General features: G+C 37.9%; 1 protein-coding gene and 1 long non-coding RNA gene across 5 annotated transcripts; one reads left to right on the top strand and one right to left on the bottom strand.

Annotated features, from left to right (window-relative positions):
• Window positions 1–563: 563 nt before the first annotated feature.
• LOC106150493 (uncharacterized) lies at window positions 564–9,719 on the bottom strand. 4 transcript variants are annotated; one of them, XR_015334588.1, is made up of 5 exons: window positions 9,290–9,454; window positions 9,002–9,056; window positions 2,060–3,375; window positions 1,766–1,854; window positions 564–1,194 (listed from the first exon to the last, which is right to left on the bottom strand). XR_015334588.1 is itself a non-coding variant. In XM_087013547.1 (3 exons), exon 3 carries the CDS (start codon window positions 5,704–5,706, stop codon window positions 5,035–5,037), a length of 672 nt encoding a protein of 223 aa, XP_086869673.1. In that variant the 5' UTR covers window positions 5,707–8,076; window positions 8,958–9,056; window positions 9,323–9,719; the 3' UTR covers window positions 2,491–5,034. The 4 variants fall into 4 exon arrangements, 2 of the variants coding, with proteins under 2 accessions (XP_086869673.1, XP_086869672.1); XR_015334587.1 differs by lacking the exons at window positions 564–1,194; window positions 1,766–1,854 and adding an exon at window positions 4,078–8,076 and having other exon boundaries at window positions 2,491–3,371; window positions 8,958–9,056; window positions 9,290–9,715; XM_087013547.1 differs by lacking the exons at window positions 564–1,194; window positions 1,766–1,854 and having other exon boundaries at window positions 2,491–8,076; window positions 8,958–9,056; window positions 9,323–9,719.
• Window positions 9,720–13,064: 3,345 nt separating this feature from the next.
• Window positions 13,065–15,703, top strand: LOC147761853 (uncharacterized). Its single transcript, XR_015334431.1, has 6 exons — window positions 13,065–13,129; window positions 13,405–13,458; window positions 13,740–13,784; window positions 14,151–14,198; window positions 15,287–15,332; window positions 15,617–15,703. It is a non-coding gene; the product is annotated as an uncharacterized LOC147761853 (long non-coding RNA).
• Window positions 15,704–16,672: the final 969 nt, after the last annotated feature.

The raw sequence follows: 16,672 nt of genomic DNA, 5'->3' as shown, positions 1-16,672 counted from the left end.
AATGTCATTTTAGGGAATAAATTTCAAATCATGTGAGATGCTCCTCGAGTTGACATAAAACCTATTTTGCGTACAAAGGGGAGTTTGAAATCGAAAATTTACTAAAGCTAATAACGGAAGCTCAACTTTAACTCCAATGCTTGTGTTCTTAGAGAACATGTCGGAATTCTAAATTACCAGCAAGTTGTGGCAAATTTATTCAGCTTTCTGTCAATGTAAGCATGTAACTGTGATGTAAGGAACTTAAACTTCATCCAGAAATGGCACAAATCAATTCAGAGTATGCAGGAAAAAAGGCGTACTTGCAATATCCGTGTACCAGCCTCGTTTTGACTTGGTACATTCTAGTTCTAATCCAACCTAGTTTTGCATTTTTTCTGCACAATATTGTCTATATAGAGAAACAAAGCTTGCACAGGAAGAATGGGAAAAATAAAAAAAATATCTTATTTTTTGTTTGTAAAAAAGCATTTATCTATTACATGAGGCCAACTGATGAGTTTCTTTTTATGAAAAGACAGATAAAAGGCTAAAAAATGACATTTTTATCAATTGACTTTGCTTTATTTTATTTTTTAAGTACTGTATTGTCAACAGAAAATATCAATATTTGACACTGAACAAGGATTAAAGCTGTGCAAATATACATGTATATTTGTGACAAAAAGTTTTATTTTTGCAACTTATTGATATGGTGATCATTTTACATTTCTTGATCAGTACATATATAGTTAGCCAACAAACACGCTACTCACTTTTAAAAACTGGACCAATATTAACAAATGATATAATTTTATAAATTTACCTCGGGTCAGCAGTTTTTCCTCAGTGACACCCAGTTATTCCTGTGCTGATCCATATTTGCATTTGAATTAGCTTTTGTTTTTCTAAGTATAATATTTGTCTACAAGTCACGTCATGTATGCAATATACCCTACTTTTGGTGCATGGTTCAAACCCATCAGTAAGATAATATGACAAACTTAGTTATACTGATGATCAATAAATATTATTATTATTATTAGCATCAGCTAGCGCAGCACAAAAATATTTTTCATCCCTAAAAAGAATGTCAGGTTGCGATGGTGCTCACTGCCACACAGCATTTGGAAATGATAGGTGCTTCTGTCATAATAACTGCAGGCCAAGGAATGGCAAAATGATTAATCCTGGTCCCATTCATGTTCCTCAACCCTAGAAAAATATTAAATACAATGTAACATAAAAACATTTTTCTAACTGCAAATATCTTTCCACACACAACAACAACATGCACACTAAAATCAATATAAATAATAAATCACAATCTTGGCAGTGGGGAAGCTGGTAACAATCGAATTATCTAAAACAGCACTTTTTAATCTCAAAGTGTATCAGTATAGATAAATAAAGCTCATCAGGAGTTGCACTGTGGCAAATATGCACATCTTCAAATCAATTAAAATCCCATTGAAATAAAACCCTTAAGATTTTAGGAAATACATACTGGGGTACATGTTTACAAACTAGTGTTCACAACTATCATATCCTAATTATTGTACTGGTTCATTTTGTTTCACAAAATACACAATACATGTACATGTATGTATAATTAAAACAAAGGAGTTTTACAAAGATTAAGTTTTTATTTCATGAAACACTTTTCTTTCACAAACTTATAAGCCAGGCGTTTGTAGATGTGTGCAAGTTTGTGTGACGAGAGACAAAGAGAGTTATATGGCAGTCAACTTGCAAGACAAAGTTATGGTAACAAAACAATGCATACATGTATGATGCCATATCCTCAAAACAAAAGCATTAAGATATTTTCCGCTAACTAGAGAACCACACTTCTGTTGGCAAATCCAGCAGATACTAAAAAAAAAAAAAAAAAAAAAAAAATATATATATATATATATATATATAGAAGACGAATGTAACTTCAGAGAATACTCAGTGAAATTGATACACGAACATTCCTCTATTTACAAAATATAACTTCAGCATATACTGTATTGTCCTGTCAAATTTATTATTACATAAATCAACTGGTCATTGTATTAACACATGTACATCTTACCTGTAATTATGCCTTCTTCTCCCCCCAGTTCTTCTTAGAGCAACCGCTCCCTTTTTGAAAACGAGGCCAAATCTAATATTTTCCTAAATAACTCAAACTGTCATGAGCTGGTGGCTCCTGGGCAGTACTAAAACTGCATTTAATTTAATAAAAAAGAAAAATACTTGTAATAATTGCTTCCTTCCATGTTTCCCTTTACTGTTTAGAGTTTGTTCAAGAGAAATAAACTAAAAATCAACAGAACAGTGTTTCTACACACTCGAATTACAAAAATGCTGAACAGACTGCACTTAAATGGTGGTAAAAAATCAATTTGAATAAGATGCCATCCACATCTTCACTACAGTACCAATGTTTGTTAAATAGTACACATTGCCTTTTCTTACTTTACCCAGGAAATGACGAAGAAAACAGCCATCAATACATGCATGTTCCTTTCAATGATAACTATTCCAAGTTTATTTATTACTGCAAGTAAAATAATGACAGAAAAGGCTATGTAAAAGACTAAATTATGCAATATTAACAATTAACTTTACGATTAAAAAATATATTGGTCTATATTGGTATCACATCATTAAGTGAACTGTTCATTGTTCATATAAATGTCATAGAGGCAAACTGCCCACATAAGATCACTAAAGATATAAAGAGCTGTACACTGTAGCCATCAAAATCGCTCAGCTTCAGGTACACGGCTTCACACTTTAGTACAGATTCATATTTAAGAGTACAAGCAGAAAATTTTTATTTCAACCAAAACCAGGCTGCATGAAAACTACCAAGAGCTAATAAGTGTTTTTACAAATGCATAAGCTGCATTTCATTGGAGGAATACAAACAGGAATTCAGGTATATCGCTTCTGGTAATGTCTGGTACCATGTATTATTCAGATGAAGAAATGTCTTTAATAATTTTGTTCTCAGCTGAAAATGCATACTACAAATTAAATGATTTATATTTTTTTCACTGCACTCTCTATTGACGGACTGCCTGCAGTTAAGTAAGGTGGAAATGATAACACGTGGCTTTGTTTGCTGGCTAGACGGCTGGTGCTGCTGTCAGGTAGACTGGGATCACATTGACTATATCACAACATACAGAGTCCAAATGAGAACAGGGCAAAGGTGGCTGCTTTTTTTTTTTTTGGGGGGGGGGGGATTCATTAGTTTGCTGTCTACAGAGCCAAAGGCAGTGGTAGATGCACTGGGGCACTCTGCTGCAGGTGTAATGGTAAGACATCTAGACATGAATCACTGATGAATCACTGAATGACAGGTCTATATCAGTTCTCTTGCTGCCTTGTAACCGCTCCCTGAAAAATAAACAGGTAAAACTGATTTAAATAAAATAATACATAACACTGCCAGAATGAAAAAAATGAAAATACTTCAAAAATAGTATAAATTTAAACAAAAAAGATAATCCTTTAGAGGTGGTTTTCTAATTTGAGCATCCCAGGATAACCAAGACTGCCAGCATCATGGCAGGACAGCCGAGACTGCCAGCATCATGGCAAGACCACCAAAATTGCCTGCATTAGCTTCACCATAACTTTAAAAGACCCCTTCTCTAAAACAGAAGGTTCTAAAATAAGGTAATTTTCAGTATTAAAACATGTGGACAGCCGTGGTGAGTTAAAACACAAGACTGGATAAATAGATGGGTCTTTGTGTGTGGATTGCCTTAAAAATAATACAAAGTACTTTATAATCAATCCTCTGCTTCACTGGCAGCTAGTGTAATCCTTTCAGAATGGGAGTGATAAGGTGTGTTCTATTGCACTTTACTTGACAAACCAGTCTTGCAGATGAGTTTTGAATAACTTGTAATTTTCTCATCTGATTTTTTTTTTTTAACAACGTTTATTCGAAAGAAATGGAGGCAAAGCGCTGGAAGCATTAAATGCTCTCCACAATAGTCACATACGTATACCAAAAAGGAGACTATTGCAGTAATCTTATCTTGACGATTTAAATGTATGAACTAATTTTTCAGTGGTTCTGTTATTTAACACTTCCCTTATTTTTCCAATGCGCCACAGTGCATAAGATGCTGACACACTTCAGATATAAGCTTCCCCATAGTGCCATTTTCATTGAGGGTAACTCCCAGATCTTTTACAAAACTATCTCCTATGCAAATGTTGGCATTAGCTGCATTTTCCTATTTGCCTTGAACCCTGATGTCAACCATATCGACTCAGTCTTAGTACCATTTAAAGCCAACATGTTCACATAAAAATCACATTTATCCTTTCTCGAATCTCTGCAGGACAAGCCTCCATATAAGTGATTGCTGCAGACTGGTTGCTCTTGCATGTAATATAGACTTGTGTCATCTGCAAAAATGACATTGTTCAGACCATGTTTAAGTATAACTTCTACAGGTAGCATGTATTATGAGAATTGGATTGACCCTAACACAGCATCATGGCAGGACAGCCAAGACTACCATCATCATGGCAGGACAGCCAAGACTGCTATAACATGGCAGGACTACCAAAAACTGCCAGAACATGGCATGACAAGTGAGACTGCCAGCATCATGGCAGGGCAACTGAAGACTTCCAGGAAATGGCAGGACGACCCACAGTGCCAGGATCATGGCAGGGCAACCGAGACTGCCAGCATCAGCTTTACCATAACTTTTGAAAGACCCCTTCTCTTTTTATCTGATGGTGACATATACCAAAAAAGAGACTAATGCAGTAATCAAGTTATCTTGATGATTTAAATGCATGCACTAATTTTTCAGTGGTTTTGTTATTTAACACTTTCCTTATTTTTCCAATGCGCCATAGTGCATAAGATGCTGATTTACACACTTCAAATACATGCTTCCCCACAGTGCCATCTTCATTGAGGGGAACTCCCAGATCTTTAACAAAACTAGATGGTTTTATAAGAACATCTCCTATGCAAATGTTGGCATTTGCTGCATTTTTCCTATTTGTCTTGAACCTTGATGTAAATCAAATCAACGCAGTCTTAGTATCATTTAAAGCCAACGTGTTCACTTTCAACCATTCTGGAATTTCTTCAAGACAAGCCTCCATAGAAGTCTGGTTGCTTTTGCATGTAATATACACTTGTATGTCATCTGCAAAAATGACAGTGTTTAGGACAACTGAGACTACCCGCATCATGGCAGGAAACCAAAACTGCCAGAACATGGCAAGACAACCCAGACTGCCAGAATATGGCAGGACCAACGAGACTGCCAGAACATGACAGGACCATCGAGACTGCCAGAACATGGCAGGACCACGAGACTGCCAGAACATGACAGGACCATCGAGACTGCCAGAACATGACAGGACCATCAAGACTGCCAGAACATGGCAGGACCACGAGACTGCCAGAACATGGCAGGACCACGAGACTGCCAGAACATGACAGGACCATCGAGACTGCCAGAACATGGCAGGACCACGAGACTGCCAGAACATGACAGGACCATCGAGACTGCCAGAACATGGCAGGACCACGAGACTGCCAGAACATGGCAGGACCATCGAGACTGCCAGAACATGGCAGGACCACGAGACTGCCAGAACATGGCAGGACAACCGAGACTGCCAGAACATGGCAGGACAACCCAGACTGCCAGAACATGGCAGGACGACCGAGACTGCCAATGTCATGGCAGGACGACCGAGACTGCCAGTGTCATGGCAGGACGACCGGGACTGCCAGTGTCATGGCAGGACGACCGAGACTGCCAGTGTCATGGCAGGACAACCGGGACTGTCAATGTCATAACAGGACAACCGGGACTGCCAATGTCATGGCAGGACAACCGAGACTGCCAATGTCATGGCAGGACAACCGAGACTGTCAATGTCATAACAGGACAACCGAGACTGCCAATGTCATGGCAGGACAACCGAGACTGTCAATGTCATAACAGGACAACCGAGACTGCCAATGTCATGGCAGGACAACCGAGACTGTCAATGTCATAACAGGACAACCGAGACTGCCAATGTCATGGCAGGACAACCGAGACTGTCAATGTCATAACAGGACAACCGAGACTGCCAATGTCATGGCAGGACAACCGAGACTGTCAATGTCATAACAGGACAACCGAGACTGCCAATGTCATGGCAGGACAACCGAGACTGCCAATGTCATGGCAGGACAACCGAGACTGCCAATGTCATGGCAGGACAACCGAGACTGCCAATGTCATGGCAGGACAACCGAGACTGCCAATGTCATGGCAGGACATCCCAGACTGCCAGTGTCATGGCAGGACTATCAAGACTGCCAGCATCATGGCAGGACAACCCAGACTGCCGGAACATGGCACAAAAATTGACATTGCCAGAACATGGAAAGACAACCAAGTCTGCAAGCATCATGGTAAGACAACTAAGACTGCCAGAACACAGCAGGACAGGCCAGACTGCCAGCTTCATGGCAGGACAGCCGAGACTGCCATCAGAATGACAGGACAGCCGAATCTGCTAGAAACATGGCAGGACAACCAAGTCTGCCAGCATCATGGCAAGACAATTAGACTGCCAGAACATGGCAGGACAACCGAGACTGCCAGAACATGGCAGGACATCTCAGACTGCCAGCTTCAAGGCAGGACAGCCGAACCTGCCATCAGAATGACAGGACAGCCGCATCTGCTAGAAACATGGCAGGACAACCAAGTCTGCCAGTATCATGGCAAGACAATTAGACTGCCAGAACATGGCAGGACAACCGAGACTGCCAGAACATGGCAGGACATCTCAGACTGCCAGCTTCATGGCAGAACAGCCGAACCTGCCATCAGAATGACAGGACAGCCGCATCTGCTAGAAACATGGCAGGACAACCAAGTCTGCCAGTATCATGGCAAGACAATTAGACTGCCAGAACATGGCAGGACAACCGAGACTGCCAGAACATGGCAGGACATCTCAGACTGCCAGCTTCATGGCAGGACAGCCGAACCTGCCATCAGAATGACAGGACAGCCGCATCTGCTAGAAACATGGCAGGACAACCAAGTCTGCCAGCATAATGGCAAGACAATTAGACTGCCAGAACATGGCAGGACAACCGAGACTGCCAGAACATGGCAGGACATCTCAGACTGCCAGCTTCATGGCAGAACAGCCGAACCTGCCATCAGAATGACAGGACAGCCGCATCTGCTAGAAACATGGCAGGACAACCAAGTCTGCCAGTATCATGGCAAGACAATTAGACTGCCAGAACATGGCAGGACAACCGAGACTGCCAGAACATGGCAGGACATCTCAGACTGCCAGCTTCATGGCAGGACAGCCGAACCTGCCATCAGAATGACAGGACAGCCGCATCTGCTAGAAACATGGCAGGACAACCAAGTCTGCCAGCATCATGGCAAGACGATTAGACTGCCAGAACATGGCAGGACAACCGAGACTGCCAGAACATGGCAGGACAACTCAGACTGCCAGCTTCATGGCAGGACAGCCGAACCTGCCATCAGAATGACAGGACAGCCGAATCTGCTAGAAACATGGCAGGACAACCAAGTCTGCCAGCATCATGGCAAGACAATTAGACTGCCAGAACATGGCAGGACAACCGAGACTGCCAGAACATGGCAGGACAACTCAGACTGCCAGCTTCATGACAGGACAGCCGAACCTGCCATCAGAATGACAGGACAGCCGAATCTGCTAGAAACATGGCAGGACAACCAAGTCTGCCAGCATCATGGCAAGACAACTGAGACTGCCAGAACATGGCAGGACAACCGAGACTGCCAGAACATGGCAGGACAACCCAGACTGCCAGCTTCATGGCAGGACAGCCAAGAATGCCACCAGAATGGCAGCACATCTTAATCTGCCAGAACCCTGGCTGGACAACCATGTCTGCTAGCTTCATGGCAGGACAACCAAGACTGTCAGCATCATGGCAGGACAATCGAGACAGTCAGCATCATAGCAGTCTGGATCTGAAGCCTAGATCTTTCATGGAGCATATATCCTATTTCCTGGAAATTCAGTAGGTTGGAGTCCCTGAAATTAGAAGAAAATCAGATTAAGAAAACAAACAATTTGATAAAGCAATATGTAGATCATTACAGCATCTTATTTGGCATTTACATATAAAATTCTATTCAACTTTAAAATAATATGAACATATTTAATGAAGCACCACATTTTCTTAAGTAGAGGACTTTACAATGGAGTCATTCTCATTCTTTTATACACTGTACATATTGTTTAACGTCAACGTGCTTCTTTAGATTCATAAGTTAGATGCGATATGAAAAGAGCCTGCACTTATATCACGGAAAAATTCACAGATATGTAAAAAAATCAGATCGGTAAACGAAAACATTTGATGGGCGAAGTGTGCATAAGATTGACAGGATCGAAAAATACATGTGCATTATCTAGGCACGTTTTCAATGGCCAAGCCAAGGTTTTCTGGGGAGGGGGGTTCAGGAAAATAAAAACAGAAGACGAGGAGACATTAAAAGAATGACATCTGTTCGTATGAGATTAGTATTTCCCAATAAAAACATTATAAACAACTCATACATGTAGAAATATAACAGACTCAATTTTACCACAAAACAGTGGTAATTATACTGAAATCTGTGCTTGCCAACAAACCATATATATGTGGTTGATTATGCCTCTGTAACAATCTCTTAACAAATTATTACAAGAAAAAAAACTTTTTAGAAAAAAAAAACATGGACTAACTTTGAATGTAGTTAAACATTGGTTAGTATGGGTATGGGAGATAGTCGTTTTCCCCAGATAAATAATTTCTTTGCCAAAACAACCAGTTGTTATCCCTTTAACAGTTTGTAGGGCATATTGATGAAAAACTAGTCAATGTCCTCTCCAATAAAACAAAACCCATAAAAAGAATGTATAATACCTACCCAATAGTTTTACACTGTTGAAGACGGATGTCTATAGTTCAGACCTTTTGGCAGCCAAAATAAGCACATCACTTCCTTATTGGCAAATGCGTTTCCTTTCTAAAATAACAAAATATGTATTATTCAAACTTATAGTTGATTTTTGACTGCTAATTAAGTGTATTTGACGTTTGTACAATGTTTCTACGGTCATAAGGACTAAAGCAAACTGCATCATTTGGGCCAACGTCGTCAACACAAAATACGCAATTTTATATCATGTATAGAATGCAAATTGATGTCATTTTTTGTGCTTATTTTTTGGCCGACATGTGGCAATTGTGGCAACGTACCCTGAATATCTGTCTCCTCCATCTTCTACTGACCTTTCTGAACACCTCTCATCTGAATTACATAATAATGTACAGATACCCTGTGGGAGCAACCGGCTCACAGCCTGGGCAGCAGACGGCAAGCATGGCGGTTATTTAGGAAATTTTTAGACTTGGCCTCGTTTTCAAAAAGAGAGTTGAAGCTCCAAGAGAAAACGGCGGGAGATAAAGGCATAGAGACCTGTAAGATGTAGGGGTGTTTATACAATGGCCTTTCGAGTTTTATACTAATTAACTTAACTAGACGATACGGTATATAATTATCTAACATTTTATACATCAAAGGAATATCTGTGTATCGATTTCACTGAATATTTTCTTAAGTTACTGGCGAGTAGCGAAATGACCGCACGCAAAACATATACTTTTGAATTGTGCCAAATCTAGCTTAACGTTTTTTTTTATCTGTACCTGTTTTTTCATAGTTTGGCATTCACTTTTGAACAAAGAAAATGTTTAAAATGTGCGATGGCCTGTAACTTTTAGATTTTCAACATTTCCAACAAGCTGTATATTCACCGTACCGGCCCGGTAACTATCATTTTGTCAATCGAGTGATGGATACTTGGCTTCTTATGCAATTTCTTCATGTTTTTTTTGTGAATAAGATGATTAAGTGGTTTGCGGAATCACGTTGTCACCTGTCCTGCATACACGTACAGTACACATTGTACCTCTGTATGTGCATATGGTGGTGTACAGGTACTTGTTTGCAGGTGGGGGAGGGGGGGGGGATTGGTACATTGTACTAGCTATAATACATGTATAAGTACATGTAGTTGTGAAAGGTACAGCATTATAAACTAACCATCTAACCATAGGCATGTTTTAAAATATATGGACCTTAAATTTGGGCTTTAAACATGTGGGGGGGGGGGGGGGAGCAAATGTGTTGTGTTAATTTTGACATAAACCCAAAATAAATTTTAATGCCGCATTGGTTGGGGGTTTTGAGTGGAATAGTGTCATAAAAATGGCAGTATAACACAGATGAATAATATGTATGTGTCTTGTCAGTAAGTGATAGGCAAAAAATCATTTATAAGGAACAGCTGATTTTGACCATTACGGAATTGTTTTTGTTAACCCACTGGATTTGTCAGCAAAACTGTGGTTTATACATGTAGTCTGGTTAGGGAAACCAATTTTGATGCTCTTGAGGATATGGCAGCATGTGTGTTTTGTTATCATACCTTTATCTTCCATTTGTGTATTGCAAATTTAAACATGGGGAAAACTTTGGAGGTACTGAAGGTCTGGAAGACCTGCACTTCATGTTCCGGAAATCTACAGGTCCTAATTCTGTGGAGGTCTGTCAGTCACTGCTTATATATGATTAATTTCTCTCTCTCTTTCTCTCTCTCCTTCAGTTGATGTTTACATATGATTCATTGCTTTCTCTCTTTCTCTCTCTCTCTCTCTCTCTCACACACACACACACCTGCAAATGCATGACTTTTAAGTTTGTGCTTTTAAAAGGAAATTACAGTTGTTCCACAAAAAAAAAAAGAACATACAGTAAACACTCAATCTTTTTGATGGGCAAAAATTATCAAACATTCAGATACTTAAATTTATAAGTATAATATCTATTCTTTATAGCATTTGTGGTGCTTTTTCTGCATAGAAAAGAACTATATAGTAGCATGTTTTAAATTTGTTTGTACTGTACGTCCCATAGGAATGTTCTGATTTTTAGAAATTATGAATTTGAAAATACTGAATACAATATTTGTAAAAATCACAACTTTTTTCCTATTGAAAAGGTCAAGTACATATAATTACTGTATAATGGGAAGATGTAGATCATCTGTAAAACTCATCTTTTTAAATCTATAATTATTGTACATTAAATGAAACAGGACCTTCAATGGTAAGGGCATGATAGTGGGGAACACCACAGATTGTGGTGCCTTGACTTGCATGGGTTTTCCAATATTTTCAGGCCTTGATTCAAATTGGATTTTTAATTGCTGATGAGTGTGCAACTTTGCCCAAAGTTCTATTCCAGATGAACTTTGTTTATCAATACTGATATGAATTAAAAGATTGATTGTAAATGGTGCTGTTTAAGTTTACCTATTACAAAGATTGCAACTTATAATTATTAATTTCAGTGTGTATGTGTGTGAGCATGTGATAAATGTAGGTAGAAATTATTTAAAAGATATTGTATTGAAAACTCCATTAATTTTTTTTCTAGGCTTGAATAGAATGACTAGGACCAGGATTAATCCTTTTTTCCGTGCCTTAACCTGCAATTATCATAACAAAAGCACCCATCATTTTCAAATGCTGTGTGGCAATGAGCACCATCACAACCTCTGCAATATACTTATAAGGTATGGAAAAGTAAATTCCTGAGTTGTGCTCTTGCCAATATTAATAGCTATTGGTTATCAGTATATATAAATGCAGTTTGTGGATTGAATTATTTATGGCTTTAACCACATGACGTTAGTTAAAAATGTAAGGTATATGCAACTAAACAATGCATTGTTTTATTTTTACTGTGCAAGTTTATTTCATATATGTGGTTTATTCAAATGCAAATATGGATTGTCAGGGTGCAAGTCTTGGTCCTTGTAGCTGTTGATTTTCAGAGCGCAAGTTTTGCACCCCATTTCCATAGATTTTTAGATCGATCTATCCCTGTGGGGAGTCTCACTAGATTACTGTCAACTTGGCCGGCTTAAGCGTCTGTCCCACCTACTAAAAGCTGCAAGGGGGTAATTAACTATGGTGCCCGCTCGGCTGACTGCAATTTAGCGTGAACCCCCAGGGAGTTAGGTCGATCTAAATCTTAATCTTTAGATCGATCTAAATCTCTGGGAAAGCACCCTTAGTCCTTGTACCGTGTAATACATCTCTGCCTCTCACATGCCTCCCCATGTGTCTGATCAAATGGAACTGAGATTTAATTACTGTTCCCCTTCAGGGACAATTAAAGCTTGGGGAGGTGTGTAAGAGGCGGAGAGACCATTACAGGATTAAGCAGTCTTCCTTTCATGTAGGTCTGACATATTTAAGCTGTGAACCAGTTAGCACTCGGATCTTCTCATTCTGAATGGCCCTTGAACCGGTCCATTTTTAAAGCGTCGAATCATTTTTGATATCATTGAGCGTCTTTAAACGAAAGCTTTTAAGTGACAAAAACAGAACTGTGTGGTGATTATTTATTAAAGCGTAGGTTTATTAATCATGAACTATTTTGTAAACAATACTTGCCTAGATTTTACTTGGATTGATCATCGTCACTGTTTGGCTACTCGCCTATAATGCGTGCTGAACGACAGACAACTTATAAATATTATCTGTGTTACTGTGTATATGACCACGTTAAGTTAAAATAGAACGGTGTCGGTGATTTAATCCATCCAATATATATTTCTATTATTATATTATCATATTTCTTCTTTTAAAACCAGTGTTAGGTTAACATAAAGTCAATGCAAGCCTTGCAGATTGATTTTGTTTAAATTTTCATAAATTAAGTAAAGCTAATTAAAGCCTGTTTCTAGTTCATCCACGCTATAAAACTGCATGAAGGATAACAAGTCTCTGTACCCAATTAACTTTTACAATGCCCTGTGCTTTAGAATCCCATGTTATACAAGAAAATGAGTATGGCCTATCCTACCTGTATATCCTATGGAAAGAAATGTTGAAATGGTCCTTTAACATTGTCAAATACATTTTGGTCTATATTTTAATCTATATCATAACTCGTGAATAACAAATAAATGTGCCATCTTATTCCAGAGTTGAACTACATGTACAAGCCTGAAGTCCACACCAGTGGTAAGTCCTCACCATTGCTCTATTCAATCAACTAGATGCTTTTTTTAATCTTTTGGCAAGGATTCAACAATGCCCTGACTCTCAGGGTGCAAGTCTGGACCCTCAGGGGCTGTTGACAATGAATTTGGAGACCTAGCTAATGTGCACGAACTCCATGGGAACTCTCACTGAATACAATCAGATTGACAGGCTAACACACGCTTCTCTTTGTCTCCATCATACTCCAACATACTCACATAATTGGTATTCCTTAAAATTCAATTCTGTTCTTTCAGGTGATACCAAAGAAGAGAATACTGTAGCAATTGTTAAGACCCTTGAGGAAATAGGTAAGGCTGGAATCTCAGTAAAATAATAATATTATGAATTTTAATATACTTGCACAAATGCATACACTAACAAACACACATACATGTACATACCGCAAGCATGTTGCTCAAGTGAAGTATATATGGTCTTTTACTTAAGAAGATAATTTATTTATTTATTTTTAAGTCAATTAAATCTCTGAATGTGTCTTCATCAAATTGTAATAGGTCTACTAAATCCTTTTGGAATGGAATGTTAAGTTTGTATTTGATTTCATTTTTCTCTGTAACTGATATCAAAGACAAAGAGTGTGTCAGATGCTGAGGGCAGCAAGGATCCGAGAGAGGTAATTAAGACAGTAAGGTCAATTAACAGGTGTTCATTTAACACACTTAAAATGTACACACACACAAACAGGCTCTCAGACACAAACAGGGGCGATTCTGGGTCTTCTGGAAGATGGTCAGAATTTTTCAAATTGACATTGATAGGGATCTAATTTTTTTTGTCAGAAGACGACCCATAATGGATCAACAAACATAATTTGGAAGACTGTCAGAAAATCTTTCTAGATCAGCCTGTTACAAACATTGTGTTTTTATTCCTTGTTCAGTGAGCTAAATCTTTGAATGCGTCTTTTGACAGTGGTATTGAATCCTTGTTGTGCACAGGCATGGAATGTTTAATATTTGTGTTTCATTTTTTTCTACAGTTGATGTCAAAGGCACAACAACTGTGACAGAGGACATTAAGGAGAGAGGTAAGACAGCATGGTCTATAGAATAGGTATCTATTTATTGCACTGATGACATGTGATTGTGCATGTACATTGTACACACACACACACACACACACACACACAGGTACTGTACTTGCATATGGATGTTGCACAAGCAAAGTCTGACCTTTGACAGACTTAAGAAGATACTTTATCTTCTGATAAATTAATGCTTTTGCTCTGTAAAGATTGAACACACATAATGTTGTCTTGAAAATTCAGTTCTGTTCCGTAACTATCTTTCAGTTGATACCAAACTGAAAGAAAAGAACAATGTAACACTTGTAAAGACTCTTAAGTATTGATGAGATAGGTAAGACAGGAATCTCAGTAAAATAGTTATGACTTTTTATATATACTTATGAAGCATGTGTGCACACATACATAAACTAACAAACCCACATACACACATGCACATACACACCACAAGCATGTTGCTCAAGCAAAGTCTTTAGCATATTTAAGTCATTAAAATATTTGAATGTTTCTGCCATAAATTGTAATACTGAATCCTATTTGAACATGCACAGATATGGAATGTTAAGTTTTTATTTTATATCATTCTTCTTTAGCTAATTTCAAAGATAAAAATTGTTTCAGATGTTGAGGACAGTATAGAAAAAGTGCATGTAAGACCCCATTCCCAGAGATTAGATCGATCCAAACGAGATCGACCTAACTCCCTGGGGGTTCACGCTAAATAGCTGTCAGCCGAGCGGGCACAAAAGTTAATTACCCCCTTACAGCTTGTAGTAGGCGGGACAGTCATTTAAGCCGGATTATCTGACAGTAATCTGGTGAGACTCCCCACGGGGATAGATCGATCTAAAATCTATGGTAATATGCCCTAAGACAATAAGCTTAGGACAATTTAACACACATAAAAATGTAAACACACAGATGGACTTTAGGGTGGAGATTCTCACACACAAACACTGAGTTTAAATTTTTTATTCACTGTTCAGTGATTTAAATCTTTGAATGTTTCTTTGACTATGTTAAATAATGTATTGGATTCTTGTTGTGGACAGGCATTGAATGTTAAATTTGTGTTCCATTTTTTTCTTCAGTTGATGTCAAAGACACAACAACTGTGACGGAGGATGTGAAGGAGAGGTAAGACAGCAGGGTCAATAGAATAGGGATTAGTTTATTACACTGATGGAATGTGATCGTGCATGTACACGTGCACACACACACACACTGCATATTGATGGGTTGACACAGTGTGGACTTTTTTCAAGTTTAACTTGTCCAATTTGTTTATTTTTAATAATTGTAAAAAATTTTCAGTACAGTTGCATGCATGTAAATAATAAGGTGCACTGAACAATTATTGAAGAATATATATTATAATTAAATATTACATATTATTAAGCAATATAGTACATACATTTCAGGTCCCAAGGTCCATCGCCAAACACGACAGAGAAGATTTTTAAATTTTTTCACGTCATGCTTTAGGCACAGGACAAGAATATAAATGGTTATTATTATTTTTATTATATTATAAAATAAACCTTGATTTTAACATTTAAAAATGAGGACAATTCAACACTGTATTTTAAAAGAACAGCTTCATTTTATAGTCACTAAGTTCTTTTGCTAGTTTCCTTGTTTTGTTGGCATCATAACTTGAAGTTTTTAAGAACAAAATTATGTCAAATAGCTGGTAAAAACTACATGAAATCCGTTTTTATGTAATAGGAGCCAGGAGCCGGTGGTTGTTGAGTATTTTACCACTAATACATTTTAATTTTTACTGTTTTACATTTAAATTTAACATTAGCTTCTTCTTATTTTTCAGGATTGTCAGTGCAGAACTATTATAACCTCTTTGGCTGCAAGTTTAAAAACTTCAAAATGTTATTTTTTTACAATAAAATATTAATTGTATGCAATCAAATGAGTTTTGTTTTTCTTTCTTTTCTTAATTACCTCCGCCAAGGAGGTTATGTTTTCATCCCTGTTTGTCTGCTTGTCATCAACATAACTCAAAAAGTTATTGATGAAATTTTCAGGGTAGGTCAGAAATGGGTTAACTTAGAAGTGATTAGTTTTTGGTGGTGATCAATTATCAATCAATAATAATAATAATAAAAAAGGTTATGGGCCGATTTTGATGAAATTTTCAGGAACTGTCAGAAGTGGGCCAAGGAACAGATGATTAGTTTTTGGTGGTGCTCTGGATCAATAATCAATCAATAATCAAAAATAAAAAAAACTAAGTTATTGACCGATTTTGATGAAATTTTGTGGAACTGTCAGAAGTGGGCCAAGGAACAGATGATTCGTTTTTGGTGGTGCTCTGGATCAATAATCAATCAATAATCAAAAATAAAAAACTTTAAATTATAGATTGAAAATTTAGGGGTGAAACGGCATTGGGTGAGAGGTCTGCGCTCTCAGAGTGCTTTTCTAGTTTAAATTAAAAACAGTATGAAAAGCATAATACA

Source organism: Lingula anatina, chromosome 5 (assembly GCF_051362555.1).
Source record: "Lingula anatina isolate TDL-2025a chromosome 5, LinAna3.0, whole genome shotgun sequence".
Lineage (NCBI taxonomy): Eukaryota > Metazoa > Brachiopoda > Lingulata > Lingulida > Lingulidae > Lingula > Lingula anatina.
The sequence above is the reverse complement of the archived record's forward strand: the minus strand, read 5'-3'. Positions and strand labels throughout refer to the sequence as shown.